A 17,170-nucleotide genomic window follows, 5' to 3' on the forward strand; every position below is an offset into this window, starting at 1 on the left:
TTCAGAATGTTGCTGTATGTTCTATGCTGGACCTAGTATTGATGGCAGTTTTCCAGCTAATGGAACACAACTTACTTTGGATATGCATGGAAATCTGTTTCATGAATTGCATGTGGACAGCACAACACACAAACGTCAATTTCAGGACAGCAGTGGTCAATTTACAGCTTGCGGAAAAAGTTAGATTACTATCCAAATCACACACTTCCAAATTAAAACTGATTAAAATTAAAAGTTATCCATATAAAAGATATTAATTACTTATTGTTATTTTTATATTAAATGCTATGATACAGTAATAATATAAAATGGTTTTATGTTTATTTCTTCATTCATGGAACTTGTTTACTTAGGGTTGCCAGGTCCCCCATTGCCCTCGTTGATGTATCCGTATTAATGCACAGTATTTTGAAACAAAAAGGCATGTGGCTCGAGGCACTCATTGTGCAATACTTCCAACAACTAACAATTATGATTTTTTTGGTGCTTCTTTTCTAAGAGCAGTATATATAGCTAGATTCTATTTAGATAATTATTCAGATTTTCATAAAAGAGTACAAAACCTGATGACCTTTATACAGAGTGAGAATCAATAATAGTACCTGATCAATACTGTGCTTTGAATCTGCTAAATAAATCGCAAAAGTACAGAGTTATTTTAATTATCTTGGGAATAAGTGAGTGAGAAAAATAATCTATGTCAGTGTTTGTACCAAAACAAGGAAATCCCAACTGCAGAGTTGAATTATTCATCTCCCCACTTGGCATAGCCTCATGGGGAGACAAATAATGTAATTTCTTGACTGGGATTTCATTGTTTCAGTACAAACCATAACATAGGTTCTCTTTATCTCAGACACAATGCCTAACCACAGAAGGGATGATAGAAGACAAAACAAAGCCATTCTGGTGAACTCTTGAAATGGAATCTCTTTTGGGTTCTGACATGGTTTGATAAGGCTCTCTTGAGCATCATTGGGTCATCTCTGCTTCCCACTTGTCCTGTCTACAGCAGGTATGATCAGCAAAATGTCATTTCATTCAACCCAAACTATCTTCAGTTCTGTAAGGATGGTTCACTTTCAATTATGATGGTCTCTGCATTCATTGCCAACAACAGGCTCCTACTCACCAGCAGTCAGTCTTTTGTGGTGAAACCTCTTTCCATGTTGGATCAGGGCCATCAACAGGACCCAGTTTGAACTTAGAAGTTATATCTAAAATGTACCAAGTAAATGCAATGAGTAAGATCTCATCTGTTTTTACCCTTTCATCACAGATAGCTCAGTTAGACCTGGTGGGACCTACAATAACAGCAATGCAACAGGCTGTTGCTACCATCTCAGGTCTCTCAGTATATTCTTAGAGATGTGCAACAGGCTGTTGCTACCATCCCAGGTCTCTCAGTATATTCTTAGAGACGTGGAACTACAACTTCCATTGGATTTTCAGGGGAGAATTTTTCCAAGTAACCACATTTAAGCATACTATTTCTTCTGGGTTATATGAAGTAGTTAAATGTTGCTTCACATAACTTAGGGACAAGAGAGAGCTTTTCTGAGGGTTAAGAGCATACCTGTGAACTCTCCCAATGGGAGAAAAAAACGGGGATTTTTTGGGTCATTCCATGCCTACCTCCTGATTTCATATATCTCCTGATTTTTGCAGAGAACTCCTGATTATTACATTTTTCTTCAATAAATAGAATGTTAATTTAAACATTGCTCAGGTCAGTTTATGAATGTTTCTAACTTCACAACAATACTAAAATCAGAAAATACACCATAACAAACAGTAAACCACAACAATAAAATTGTCAGCAATTAGTTTCAGTCCCAAGATTGATCACTGTGATGCTGTGGTATCTCCATTCCCACCAAAGAAACTTACACCAGTGAAGACCTGACATTACTGTACTGTATATAAAAATGTTAATTACCATCACTGAATTAAAAGAAGGAATGGAGAAACATACCATGTAGCTTATGTACCCTCAAAAAATTATTCAGAATAAATATGTTATTTAGTAAACAATGTTAAATGCCTTTTGAATTGAGAATAAAAAAGGGATATAAAACATAGGAAAATAAGTTGACACATGTATGATACATATAGCTTAAGACTGCTTATTTAGGTACTGCTGTTGCAAGAAAATAGTGCATTGTTTTATTTGCCAGTCAATTGCTGGTGCATACATAACACACATTGTGGAGCATGGTTTCTTAAAATTATGACTGAGGGCCAGCCCTTTTCACAAGATAATTGCAATGATATAGATTAACTGCTAATTAGTCACACAGGCTTTCTTGCTTGTTTACTTAAGACTAACCTTTAGCTATGTGCAGTTTGACCAAGCTGACCAGAATATGAAAAGAAGGCATGTCCTGGGAGGAAATAAGGCATGTCACAGGGAGAAATTTCACATACTTTGCGAATTTTACTCTTATTGGACCTTGAAGAGCTGTAAATATTTAATGAAAACAAGGCTTAAAAAATGTTGTGAAAAACCTCCCAATTTTAGGTTCCAATCTCCCAGTTTTTCATTCAATCTCCCGTCTTGGCTTTTGAAAAGTTGGCAGGTATGTAAGAGGATGTTACTCCCTCCATGTATTATCTTTTGTCCGAAGGTATTATGAATCAGTAACACATTTGAAGAAGAAACCAATAAGTCTTCACCAGTACTGATGATAATACAGTTACATCCTCCCAACCTTCCTGCAATCACATCCTACTTACAGAGCATGCATTATGCTCCAGATGTAACTGAAGTAATGATGGTGTTTGGCACCATTCCTTATATATTAAGGAAAGGCCACTCTGTCTGACTCCTACCTATGTTGGCAGACAATTTTTAGCTTTATAGCTAAAGGTTTAGTTTGGTAGGGCTGGATTTGAGAGGCTGTTGTCATATTCCTAAGGTGATAAGATCAGGTCAGTATTATTGAAGAGTCATATATACTCCAAATATTGGTATCATCATTATTGCTTGATCAGAATTGAAGCATGTGAGAAAATTAAAGAACAAACTATCAAGTTTCGGATGGCAGGAAATTTATATTATTTGTTACATACAGTATTCAGTATTAACTAATGAAGCACTCAGTATAAATTCAAGATTATAGAAAATAACAAAACTCCTGTAGTATAAAAACATACAAGATTTAAACAAGTTACTCATGAAGAAATTTATTTTCTCCACAATTTAAAGTAAACAACATATGGCTAACTCTTTAATGACTGATACATAATTCTAAAATCCCAGAGAGCAATTGAAGGAACAATGTATAAATATATTGCATTTGTCAATAGTTGTACAGTGAATTATTGGTTTCTACATGAATCATGAAGAGGTTATATACAGTAATTAAGAAATTCTAGGATGCTTCTGGTTTGACAGCCATCTGAAAATGATTGATTTAATTTTTACATTTCTTTAGGTGCTGGGAATGGATGTATTATGATTTGTGGTCTCAAAGAAATAAAAATACAATAATATGTTTTTATATCATAATTATAAACACATTGTTATTTGGCCACTACATTTATGCTGTTGCATTTTTGCAGTTGCAATATGGATAAGAAATAAAATCATTAAATTTATTAAAAAAATCATTTGGATCAATTCAGACATAAAGAAATTTTAAAAAATTGAAAATTGTATTAATTACATTTGATATGAAAGAAATATATATTACATCAACAACAAACAAACTTAAAATTCTGAAACTTTCATAATATCTAACACTTCCATTGATCTTGCAGGTGTTTGGTCCGTTTATTGTTGATACCACAAAGCCAACTGTAAACGGTGAAATCTCTGTCCATTTGAGAGGCCAGTACTTGGAGGCCAGCTGGTCAGGAGACACATTTATTGATGAAGAAGATTCATCACCATTAACGTTTCAATTTGCCATAGGTGTGTATATATGTGTGTGTGTGTATATATATATATATATATATATATATATATATATATATATATATATATATATATATATATGAAAGCCAACTTTGGTTGCTTTTAACCAGTGCTCATGGAAATTTTGAAAATAAATTTTAAAAAAATGGACTGGTGCAGTTAAACAAAATAAATCTTACTTTAGTCCTTGCAGTTTCTGCGTCAGGAGATGTGTTGTCTCCAATTATAACTTTTCATAGCATGAGGAAGCAAAAACAATATTTGTGCACCAAAAGTATGGATCATACGTGTGCAGAAGAATGGTTGGGTTGATGAGAAGATGCTGCAGTGGATTAAAGTGATTTATCTCAAGTACACACTTTAATATTGTTTAAATAAAATTTAAGTTTGCCTTTTCTGACATGTAATTTTTGAAAGATAGAAAAGGTTTTCCACAACTTACAACTGAACAAAATGACATGTCCTAGAACATACAGTGTACATAAAATGACTTTAAAAATTAATTTATGGTGTCCCAACAAATATGGCATCCCAATACATACAGTAAATACAGTAATACATTTTCCATTTAATATTTATTGGTTACTGCATTTGTATGTGAAAATATGAAAGAGTTTTTCTGATGGAAATACTGCATGACCTTGGGAGTGCAGTTTATCCATCCAACAAAATGAGTTCTTAATTTCCTGTACAAATGCAGTAACCTTTTATTATATGCTCATTTTCTTATTCTACCTAAGACTTAATTATAACAACAAAAATACATTACAGGAAACAAAGTAACTGAATATATACTATATTCCAAACTTAATACACAAGCGCAGACTCATCATTACACAACACAACATTATTAATGTGCACATAACTACACCCAGATAAATTGATGCATTAGACATAACATTTACAACTGCTACTAGCTAAAGCTGATTGGATAACTCTGCATTGCAAATATACTAGCTTTTAAATACATATTCCAAACCTACTCTAACAACGTAGCTTGAATTAAAACTACAGGCTGCACTCAGAATCTGTTACATATATTGGATGTATACCTGCTATGACTGTGTGTTTAAAGTTTGGTCAAATATATTCATTCGTGTCACTGTAATTACAGTTACTGCACCTTTCATCTTTAGTCCCCTCCATTCAAGAATCCAAATGGAAGGGGCAGAGGGTTATGCTCTTCTCACAGCTAGCTACAATCTTATTTACAAAATTATCTCAAATACCCACCCACTGGTTTAGACAGAGATGGAGTTATAGAGGAACAAAAGATGATATCACATATCACCAATGCAGAAATGTAATGTTAATAGCATTATTATTATTATTATTATTATTATTATTTTGTGCTTAAACTTAACTTTATCATTTTGATCATACTTTTTTGTGTAGTGACTGCAACAAAGACTTCAATTACCTTTTCAGATTTTCTTTTGGATAAACCTTATAATTTGAATATACCATGCAGACAGGAATAAATATTTTTTTGTCAAAAATCAGGTTATGAGAAATTTGGCACAGACGTGATGGCGTATACTGAAATAAAGAGTGGAGGAAGTTGCAATACTACTATCACCCCTGTAACATGCAGTGCTGTCCGTGTTGACCAATTGCACTGGGCTTTGCATGAAAATAGGAACTACTATATTACCATTAAAGCAGAGAATACTGCCGGATTGGTGACACTGATGTCCTCAGATGCTTACTTACACAATACTCAGCTTCCTACAGAAGGGGTTGTTGTTGATATTGATGCTAACAATACACGTCTGGTAGGTAAAACTTATTTTTTTAATTTTTAGAATTTTTAATAAGACTACAAAATTAATGAAAGTTTGCTATGGATGTATATGTATCCAATCAACCAAATGTATTGATACCTGATGTCTTCTGAGAAACTAAACTGATACCTTATATTGACCAATAGATAGAATATATTTTAGTAAAAATAATATAACGAGGTGAAATATATTTTTCAATTACACACAAAAAACCTGAAAATCCCATGAAGCTTTGATAATATATGAGTGCATAAATAAACAATATTACACTTGTACAACTTTTGAAGCCTTTATTTTGTACTCACAATTAAAAGAAATTGGCTCCTTTCAACACTGGAGTCCATTTTGTTTACAAACTTCAATCTCTTTCAAAGAAAAGAAAAAAATTATTGGTATTTTGGTACTTACATGTACATTGACTACGCAATAAAGAAGTATTTGATTTGTGAATTATAGAAGTGAATTTAAATGCATTTAGTAATTCATAAAACTTTTTAGTTCCAGACTATTGATGACATAGACTTCCAGACAAGCACATCAGAAATGTCAGGCCGATGGTATGGATTCCACCACTCTCATCTGGACATGGTCTACCATGTCTGCATTGGGGAGAAAGAAGATACTGCCACAACAATCCACTGTGTTGATATTTCCAATTCATCATCTTACACATTCACAAATCTAAATTTACAGACTCTCAAGGTATGTGATGTAGTTTTTAATGACCTCTTGATGAATATTGAGTTCAAAGGACAGAAGTTTCAATGAATACATTTTGCATTGTTGCATATAGTTTAGTAATGAAATAGATCTTTTGATGTACTGTATTAATGAATTTAACCGTTTCTCTCAGTCTCATGTGATATTTTTCTTAAAAGTACTTGGGGACTCCAAGTATGTGAATGTTTATATAATTATGCTGTAGAAATTATTATTATTATTATTATTATTATTATTATTAATTGAACTGTGTGTATTCCAGAAGTACTACTACATTGTAACAGCCATAACAGGTGCAGGAAACATTACCCAGTTCTCAGATGGTGTCACTATTGTTAAGGAAGGCATGCAAATTTGGTCCGTTAACATCGTTGATGGGCCCCTGTGTAACAGTTCAGAGGGTAAATGTATGTTTACTCTATATGTTTTTGCATAAAAGTGTCAATTTTGCTAAAAGTTAAATTTGTACAAGAGATAAATTTTATTGGAGGGGAAAGATAACATATAAATTGTACCTATAACCACAAAATTTGTATAATCTGTTGACAGTGCTATTGATGTAGGATTTTGTGTGGCACTGTAATTATATTTTCCATGACTACTCAACCTTCAAAGCAGAATACTCCATCAATCAACCATAATGATTGGCAGACACATACATTTCTTTGACTTCAATTTCACTTGTAGACCAAACATTACAAAATGGGTATTACATGACTACAGAGTAGAAACAGAAGTTATATATAAGCCAGCCATGATATTACCGCATAAACAGAATGCAGAAATGTGCAAATTCAGGCACCTAGAATTTACAAGCAAATAATTACAAACATTTTTTGACCCCTCTGGTGGACTAGTAATTAGAGTATCTGCCATGGATGTGGGAGGTCATGGGTTTGATCCCTGGCAAAGGCATACCAAAGACTTGCAAAAATGGTACTAACAGCTGCCTCGCTCGGCACTCAGCATTAAGAGTTTAGTGTTAGTACAGGTCGGCCTGGTGTCAGGACAATGTGACTGTGTCGGGCATGATGCTACATGTCTGCAGCATGATGCCCCAGTGGTAGACATCACTATAAACTGCCACACCGCAGACATTGTAGCGATATGACTGAATTTTTTTAAAAGCTACATTAAAAATCCAAATCATACACACACACACACATGCACACACACACACACACACAAGCATTTTTAAAAAAGTTTCTCTTTCATCCTTCATGAACAGTTGGATATATAGAAACCAAATACCATTACAGCCAAAGCAAAAATAATTCAGAGCACCATATACATATACAGATTTAAAGTTGGAGTAATAAGAAACATTAGATTGTTGGAGCCATTTTACCAACCACAAATAACAATAAAATAATTAACTTTAACTTTCTGACATACATGCAAAGATACATCCTTTCTTGTTTGTTGTACTAGTTAAAAAATGTTTCTATGTTAAAAATGCATCTCCTTCAATGTATAATTTCTCTTTACCAATTCAGTGCAGAGTTATCATTTTACATGAATAGATTATATTTTTCAAATGTGATTCAGTGTTAAAATCTACATGCATAATGGTTGGCCAACATACACTTAAGACGTACCTGTCAACTATCATGCCAGGAGAAAAAATTCCTGATTTTGATGGTTGTTCCATGCCTACCTCCCAATTTTTGCAGAGAACTACAATTATTACATTATGTTAATTTACATTTCTCCTAAAAAGTCCTACATAAATAGATATATCTATGCAATCCTCAGAAGCTATGTTCTATTTTATCACCTATGAATATTGTTGTGACTAAATAATTATCACACTAAAAAGATTTTTTTCTCCAGTAAATAGAGTGGTAAGTTTTAGCATTGTTCACAATTTATGCATTTTTTTAACCCTTCAACAATACTAAAATCTGAAAATAAACCACAACAAAATATAAACTACAGCAATAAAATTGTCAGCAATTAGTTTCAATCCCAAGAATGATCACTGTGATGCTGTAGCATCTAGATTCCCACTAAAGAAACTTAGATGAGTAAATACCTGACATTACTGTACCATATATAAAAACATTAATTACCATTATTAATATAAAAGAAGGAATAAAGAAACATATCAAACAGCTTATGTGCCCTCAAAAAACTAATTCAACATAAATATGTTATTTAGTAAACAATTTTAAATGCCTTTCAGTTAGAAAATCAGGAAGTAAAACATGGGAAAAATAGTTGCCACATGTATGGTAGCTTGAGACTGCATATTTAGGCACCGCTGTAATTACAACAAAATAGGGCATTGTTTATTTGCCAATCAGTTGCTAGTGCTTACACAACACACAATGTAGAACATGGTTTCTTTGAATTATGTCAAAGGGCCAGTCCTTTTCACAAGATAATTGCATTCAGAAGATAATTGCAATGATAAGGATTAACTGTTAATTAGTCATGCTGACTTTCTTTCTTGTTTATTTAAGGCTAACCTTTAGCTATTATGCAGTTTGGCCACAGCAGACCAGAATATGAAAAGAGGGCATGTCCTGGGGAAAAATAAGGCATATCACAGGAAGAAACTGCATATCTTTTGAGAATTTCATGCTTATTGGGCCCAGAATATCAGATAATATTTAGTGAAAATGAGGCTTAAAAATGCCATGAAAAACCTCCCGATTTTAGGTCCCGATCTTCCTATTTTTTTAGTCAACCTGCTTACTTGGCTTTTGAAAAGTTGACAAGTATGTTAAGATACCATATTATGTGCAAGCAAATTTTTAAATTAACATATTTTGTTCCCCATTTCCACCCCAATTTATAATTACTATTTAACAATGTAATGCAGAGAAATCAGTTTACATAAATATATTCTTCTCTACAGTTAACTGTAGTGTTAGAATATGCATGCATAAATGCTGGCCAATATATACTTAAGATATAAATTTTAAAACTACAAGGACAAAGAGTTTAACAAAGCAATGGAAAACATGCATAATGTGTACATATACGATAAGTGCTAATGCTTTGGAAGTATACATCTCTCAAGACAGGTCAGTTATTAGCAAACAGAAGCATATACAGAGAAACATACAATAATAGATATTAGGAATCAGAAGGAACTGAAAGCTGCAAGCAAACTATAGTACTAAAAGTAACTGTATAAGCAAAACAAAAGCAACAAAAAGGAAAACATTACACATGTAGCAGAGCTAGGAAGAACAGAAATAATGTATCAGCTAATTTGAAGGAGAATCCATCAAAAACCGTGTGTATGCAACATAAGCCAACATATAGGTTACCTCAAAACTATAAGGAAATATAAAAGACTAGAAATTAAAACACTAAACTTTCAGCCTGTTATGGTAGCAGCAGCAACTTTTTACTTATGTAGAATCTTACACAACATACTCCCAGACCAGGTCTTTAGAATGAACTTAAATTTGACAATTATTATGGAGAGAATTCCAGAGTTTAGCTGCTGCATATGTAAAAACTTGTAACTCACACCTGGATGTTCTTATATATGGAATCTTCCCAGTGTTTAAGAGTAAGAAGATCAGATCATTTAAGTATGCTGACAGTTCTTCTTTACAACTTTGAAAACTTAAAGTGCCAGGTGATCTTCATCCTTTAGAGAGTTGATACATTTGCCAAATCTATTCATAGTTTAATCAAAGTGTCTACTTCATAGTTACTTCTGTGATTTTACTTTTATAGGCAGTCAATTGGTCTGTCCTACAGGTAACCTTTATTACAACTGATATTTGAGCATCCACTTTATAAGTATTTTTAGTGATTCTTGATTAATCTACCTATTTTAGCAACAACATATGCCTTTTACCATTCTATGAATACCTATTGGACTTGCTTAAAATGACAGAAAGTCAGTAGGCTGTAGTACTGGTGCTACTAGGGAAAAAGGTGCAGAAGCGCACGTTGAGGGATGAAGGTGTCATCAGTTTGCATGCTGGGAAATGACTAGCTTCTGGATGGGTATTTTACTCCAGATGGTTCATCAACCACAAAGCAGTCCAAGCTGTTGCAGTCATTTTCACCTCCTCCCTCACTGTCGCATCATAATAAACCTTTCTTGGCAGAACCAGTAAGCCATTTATTGCATTGACTCAACATCAGATTTAAAACAAACCACCTCAGTTATTGCCTTACACTTCAGATGTACAAACCAGCAATGTAGATCAGCTGGATACCTTATCTCATCCCAGATTAATGAACTGGACAACATAATGCCAACTGCTATTGTCCTGTTCTGTCATGACTGGACTCTGTCATATAACTGATCACAATGGGTCAATACCACAGCTGATTGTCCATTGTCAGCCACCAGATGAATGATCTTTGTCCAGTTTGCTGAACCCAAACAATGTAGGCACTCTCATGGATCAACCAAATCTGCATTAGATCACAACAGTTCACTACCACGGTCAATCTTAGCTATTAAGCCAAAAGAAGGAAGGACATTGCAGTTGGCCTACTTTATACCATGTGACAATGCACTTTCCTGGATCAGCTATAGATCACTTGATGCACCCAGTGCCCTATTAGTACACTCAGGATATGGAGTCACTACATTTTGTCACTAAAAGGGAACACTTGCTTTGTGTTCAAATTGTAAGCATAGTCACTTCTTTCGACAATGTTCCCAATTTCATCTCAGATTGCACATGAGTTGTTAGCATTGCCACATTCACCTAGGTATGATTAAGTATACTCCCATGCTCCTTCATCTTTGCTTTGTCTCACTGACGAGAAAATTGTGCCTTCTTGGCATCAATCAAGGAAGTCTTTTGCTTGTTGGCACCAGATTTTTCCCTCATCCTTCTCCATAAACAGTTTGGTCCAATATTCCAGCATTTGTTGACATGGTTATAAACAAAGACCAATCAGTGTTCAACTGTTATTGTACTCAGGTTGAGTAACTGACTTGGAAAGCATTACATACAGATAGCAGCCATGGGAGTGGTGAAGTTCTCATAAATAAGCACCTCAGATGCTGTCTTGCCAGTACAGTAGTGACTGGTTTTGTAGTGCATACCCAGCTAGGTTACTTTCCAGGTCATTTGACAGCTTCATAATGACATGGATTCATGGCTTTCACTGGATTTACAAGCAACAAAATTTCCTTCTGGAAGATGCTGCTTGACAGATGGAGTCTATTCTTCAGTCAGGTTTTCAGGAAGCGGTCTCACAGGCCTAAGGGGACCAGAGATAGCCTTTCCATTATAAGGGGATGGAACTCCCTCTACATCTTACCTATTCTTCTAAGTTATTATGATTGGGTAATGTATTTAAAGAAGAAACCAATTTATTTTAGTAAAATAATACTTAACTGATCATAATACACATACACGCTCCCAGCCTCCCTTGAGTTACATCCATATGTTGAGCATGCCTCCTGTTCCAGTAGTAATGTAAATATTCACAAGATTTGACACCAACCCTGGTATAAAGGGCAGATAACTAACTACCACCTAGGGGGACATAACTTATAGCTTTTAAGCTAAGGGTGAAAGGAACCATTTTTATATACAAACTTAATGCCATATTCACCTGCCTAGTGTAAAAATTCATAACAAATGAAATACACAGGTGAGGTCCAAAAAAGTCCATATTTTTTATAGCTATATTAAAACAAAGGATAAGAATATTATTCACTTAGCCAGAGAAGTCAATAGCAATTCACAGCAAAAGAAGTTTATTTACCCAAGCCCCAAATTTATACCTGCATTTTTCATGTCCAAAGGTCATTTTTGACACCATGTGATGCTTTCAGTGCAAAACAAGCCCTTTTCCTAGGTGATAATTCTGCAAAACATTGTGTATTAAACAAGTTGACACAATTCAAAATAGTTGCCATCCAAGCTGTTTTTGAGATATTCTACTTGCCCTGAACCCACTTGTTTACTGCTATGGGTGTCTAGCTCTTCTTTCTAGCTGACTATTTGTATTTAATTGTCTTGCTACTGTAAAGTAACTATGGGAGGCATACATGACTCACACCAATTTCAAGAAAAACGCAAGCATGCAACACCTTGTTCACAAATATAGCCATATCTTTAATTGGTGAAGAATAACAGCTGAAGAAGTCACACCTTAGCTGTAAATTAAAAAATTTGGCTGGGGCCAATTTATAAAACTATCCCCTGCCACCTAAAAGTTTTAGCCTGGGAGGGCTGGATTTATGAGGTACTGGTAGTAGTTATACTAAGGTAATATGATCAGGTAAGTATTATCAAAGAAACATATTTTACTAGAAAAGAGTGGTTGTATTGAAAGTTATAAAACCATCTTTACATCTTGCAATAATTTCTTTCTTGCACTGTAATTGCTGATACTTATTATAATCTTTTGTTTTAATGACATGCTTTAAATTCTGAGTCATAGGCATCAATATAATTTCTCTATAAGCCCTGTAGTGATCTTATTATCTCCCTCAGGCATTGTGACTTCGTCCAGTTCATAGCCAAAGTTTCTCTCTTGTGAGTTGGGAAGAACTCAGATGTGTAGTCTAATATCAGTCAAATGAAAGAGTGATATAATCTAATTCATATTTTACAGATTTTACATCCAACTGTATTTGTTTGAAGTACTCATAATGCTCTCAAGTAACTGCTATAGGTGTAATTATATATATAATGCTAGGCCATGAATTATAGGAATTTTTTAGAGAAATAATTTTGATAATTCACTGGTATGGTATATGATAAATACTTTTTCACTGTTGTTAATAGACACTGATAGCATTATGATTAAGAAATTTTAAGTTATTCTTAGACACTTGCATGATCTTGTGGTAAGTATGGCTGCCTCACTTGTTACTTGTATATTTTAAGTGCACAAAACACTGTAGAATATAAATGGTAAACCATTGATAATGCATGTGATCCAGTAAGAAATCTGCCATTTCAGTTTGTATATTGTTAGCCATTGCATTTGATCATTTAAAAAATAATTTAGCTTTCTCACAGTAAATAAAAGATATATTTCATCTCTTGGATGAAATACTTAAGTATTTTCACATTTGGCTTTGCCACTTATGAAAATACTGAGTTTTCACCCATTTCATAAAATACATCCTTTATTCCCTTCTTTAAAGCAAATGTTCTCTCTGTCTCTGTCTGACTATCTCTCTCTCTTTCTCTCTCTCTCTCTCTCTTTATATATATATATATATATATATATATATATATATATATATATATATATATATATATATATATGTTTTAGCATGTGTGTCAGTGCATATATTTGTAACTAGCTGTGGCTCCAATTTAGATTGTTTTCTTCTTTTCAGACATGCAAAGTGTTGGATTCTCACACCATTCTGTGGTAAATAGTTATTCTTTTTGTGTGTTCATCACATCATATCTTAGTTCTACAGAAGTTGGCAGATATTAGATGTAAAAGCATAGATTTAGAAGTGTCAGTATAAATGATAATTTTATATTCAGAGCTATCAGACTTCACTTTAACCACCAGTATCATTTCATCTTAAATGTTCTTCATAATTTCATGTTAGTCAGTAGATAACATGCATTCACAACTTAATAGTAAGGTGTTTTTTTTTCTTCCAATAATTTGTAGAACACAGTTTCCTATTGTAAAGGGGATATTGACTTTCAATCAAGTACAAATCACATTGAAGCCCACTGGACAATCCCAGAAAATATGATGAAGTTTATATCTGTTGCCCATTGGAAATTGCAGGAAAAATTCCAGCATACTGGTATGATTAATGACTTTTTATGTACTACATGTTTAAATTTAAATTTTGAAAGCATTTTTCTTTGCAATTATACTCAGATTACCTCCAGAATACTTGGAAATGTTACTGCTATTCTTGGAGCATAAAAATATTATGTTATAAAAGTAATTGTAACAGTTTTTCGAATTATATAACTATTTATTAATTGACTATTCTTCTTTTTATCCTTTTCCTGACAGGTTCATCCCATCACTGTATTCTTGTTGACAGCAACCAGTGTGCTTGTCTTCCTCTAACTATATGTCTGTCTTTCTAAACATTTTAAAAAATTTGTGTTCTCTAAATTAAATTGAATCTTAACCTATTAATGACAATTTCTAAATTTAAATTGAATCTTAACCTATTAATGACAATTTCTAAATTGAAATTGAATCTTAATCTGTTAATGACAATTTCTAAATTTAAATTGAATCTTAACCTATTAATGATAATTTCTGATTCATTTATAAGATTAGGATAAACAGTGACTTTGAAGTACTTGCAAACAGTGAATCTGTTTCATATTCAGGCTACTGGAAGGATTTGAGTGATTATGAATACTTGCCAACAATGAATGAGTTGAAAGACAGTGAATTAGTCCTACAAGCTGGAAAAACATATAGGGTTGCCATTGAGCTGTGTGCTGATCAGTTCTGCTACCAACCAATATTTAGTAATGGGGTCACTGTGATTCCTAACCCACCTATAATGGGTGGGATTGATGTGTTTTACAGTACATCTGAAAAGAAAGTAAGTATGTTTCCCTGGTGCATGATTAAATCAGTAACAGTCCTGTTTGTTGTGATCACATCAAAATAGAGTAAGATTTTGTTGCAATGGAAGACATATTTATGAAGTTTGTCCAGTCACCTTCATGATATGGAATAAATATGAATATCAGTGAAGAAAAGAAAATGATGTTCCTAAAATCTTAGTTACTTTCAGTTTTCTTCATGTCATGTTTATTAATTACATATTATCTTCAGATATAACATATTTGAAATCAACATTATTACATAAACAGACTTTATAAAAGTGTTTTGTTTTCAAATAGCACTTTATAGTAGCTTCAAGAGTGATTACATTATAAAATAGTATCTTTAAGTACACCCTTCCTCATCTGTAAGAGATTAAATACAGATTGTGAACATTACTGTACCATTGATGGAAAAAAATGTTTAAAGTAAAATTTTATTTTATAGATAATTGTTACAAAAGAACCTTGAATCTGATCTATTTGTCTTTAATTCAGTATGGTCATTTTGCATATTTGTGTTGCATCAATTTAATTTTTTCAGATCAGGGTGACAGTAGAAAAGTTCCGAGATTCTGATGTACTGGATGAAGAAGATGCACTTTCTGTCATTGATTACTATGAGTGGGCATTTACAGACAGTAGTCATATAGACAGAACACTTACACCGTGGACAAAAGTAGAGAATATGCACTATGTCAACAGAACAAGTGTATGCATGTTTTGTTTTGCATAAACACATAACAAAAATAAAACATTCCATCAAAAGAAATTTGACATCTAAAAATTACCTGCAATTTCAAGTTATAATTTTGATATGGAATATTATATGCTTATTTGATCTTCATAACTTATCAGTTCAGAGAAACTACATTCTCCAAGTTCTAGAAAACACATGTTGAAGTGTTTTAATGCATACTCTTGACAACCAACATACACTAAAGATTTGGACTTTATCTTAAACATTTAAATGCTTATAGATTTCTGCAGTCTAGTTCAACCCATAAAGAACTAAAATGCTATAGTAGAACAAAGTGTTCGAAAAACTTCTTGAAAGTTTCTTCCAGTTTTTTTTTCATGATGGCTGCCAGCTTCATTTTTACATTTGTTACATATCTGTTGATGCATATGACATCATCACTTTGACAAATAACACACTATTAATTCTGTAGTTTGTTACTAGACAGATATGGCCAGAAGCAAACTAAATAACAAATGGATGCCTGAAATTGACAAAATCATTCTCTGTTTGCTCATCTGCAGGTTTGTGTTACTTTTTTTCTGTTGTATAATATTGGAATTAATTACCTTGAAAGGTTTGGTTAACCAAACCTTTGGAATACCAGAATCACACATGGATAAAAAATTTACAGGTCTCATATTTTTCCATCTTAAATATTATCATTTTTCTCCCAGTAAGCCCAAACCTTCTAACTCAGTAAACTGAAGCAAATTCTTATTGCAAATTTTAATCTGACACTTAATTAAAACCAAAAGCTTAAACTCACTTCAAATTTAGAAACTGATTTTACCTCTTAAATTCCTGACACACAGTGGAACAGATTTTTGTATGGTATGAAAAAAATGTATTAGGTTTATTGGTGACAAAATGCCTCAAGGGCATGCTGGGTTAAAAAATACTTAACACATGGACTGACACAGATTAGGTCCAACAATAATCTAGTCCAAATTTATTGCGCTATAAAAAAGATTGAACTTTTCAAGTAAATTATTACTAATTGTCTATAGCTAAGACACTTAAGAAAGATTATATCCTTATTATCTAATTTTGATTGATGCTATTCATTCGTATAAATAATCCTAAGAAGATCATTTTGTTTTTTTTAAAAAATTAAATCCCATGCTTTATTAACAAGGCATGTGGCCACACTTTTGAAGCCTGCAGATGGAGACTGATCCAACAGTAAAAGTAAGATTCACTCAGTGGATTTTCATAGGAAAACAATCATTACAGACATACATTTAAGTAGCCAAGACTGTAATTCAGGTACATGTTCAGGTGTCAGAGTGAAGAACTAAGCATTGAAGGATTGAACCATCCTTACATGATAAAATTGGTTTGATCAAGGAGTTTGAGTCTCTGCAAAATCGTATCTTGAAGAAACAAGGTGAAGAATTTGTGCATAGAAACAGTATGAATTATAGAGGATATTTAAACAGTGTAGTTTTCGATTCATGATTTTAATGGACTTGTTATAAAGTTATAAACATCTCTTGTTTGTTAAATG

General features: G+C 33.1%; 1 protein-coding gene across 1 annotated transcript in view; it reads left to right on the forward strand.

Annotated features, from left to right (window-relative positions):
• Window positions 1–17,170, forward strand: part of LOC149805055 (uncharacterized) — a 142,060-nt gene that overhangs the window by 27,731 nt on the left and 97,159 nt on the right. Inside the window, exons 9-16 of the mRNA XM_089946902.1 lie at window positions 3,763–3,916; window positions 5,423–5,694; window positions 6,202–6,405; window positions 6,686–6,824; window positions 13,718–13,752; window positions 14,008–14,149; window positions 14,697–14,917; window positions 15,466–15,633. Of these exons, the coding sequence (XP_089803028.1) occupies window positions 3,763–3,916; window positions 5,423–5,694; window positions 6,202–6,405; window positions 6,686–6,824; window positions 13,718–13,752; window positions 14,008–14,149; window positions 14,697–14,917; window positions 15,466–15,633 (1,335 nt within the window). The remainder of the gene's footprint in view (window positions 1–3,762; window positions 3,917–5,422; window positions 5,695–6,201; window positions 6,406–6,685; window positions 6,825–13,717; window positions 13,753–14,007; window positions 14,150–14,696; window positions 14,918–15,465; window positions 15,634–17,170) is intronic.

This window comes from Sinohyriopsis cumingii, chromosome 2 (genome assembly GCF_028554795.1).
Source record: "Sinohyriopsis cumingii isolate HCF-2022 chromosome 2, ASM2855479v2, whole genome shotgun sequence".
In the NCBI taxonomy this organism is placed as follows: Eukaryota; Metazoa; Mollusca; class Bivalvia; order Unionida; family Unionidae; genus Sinohyriopsis; species Sinohyriopsis cumingii.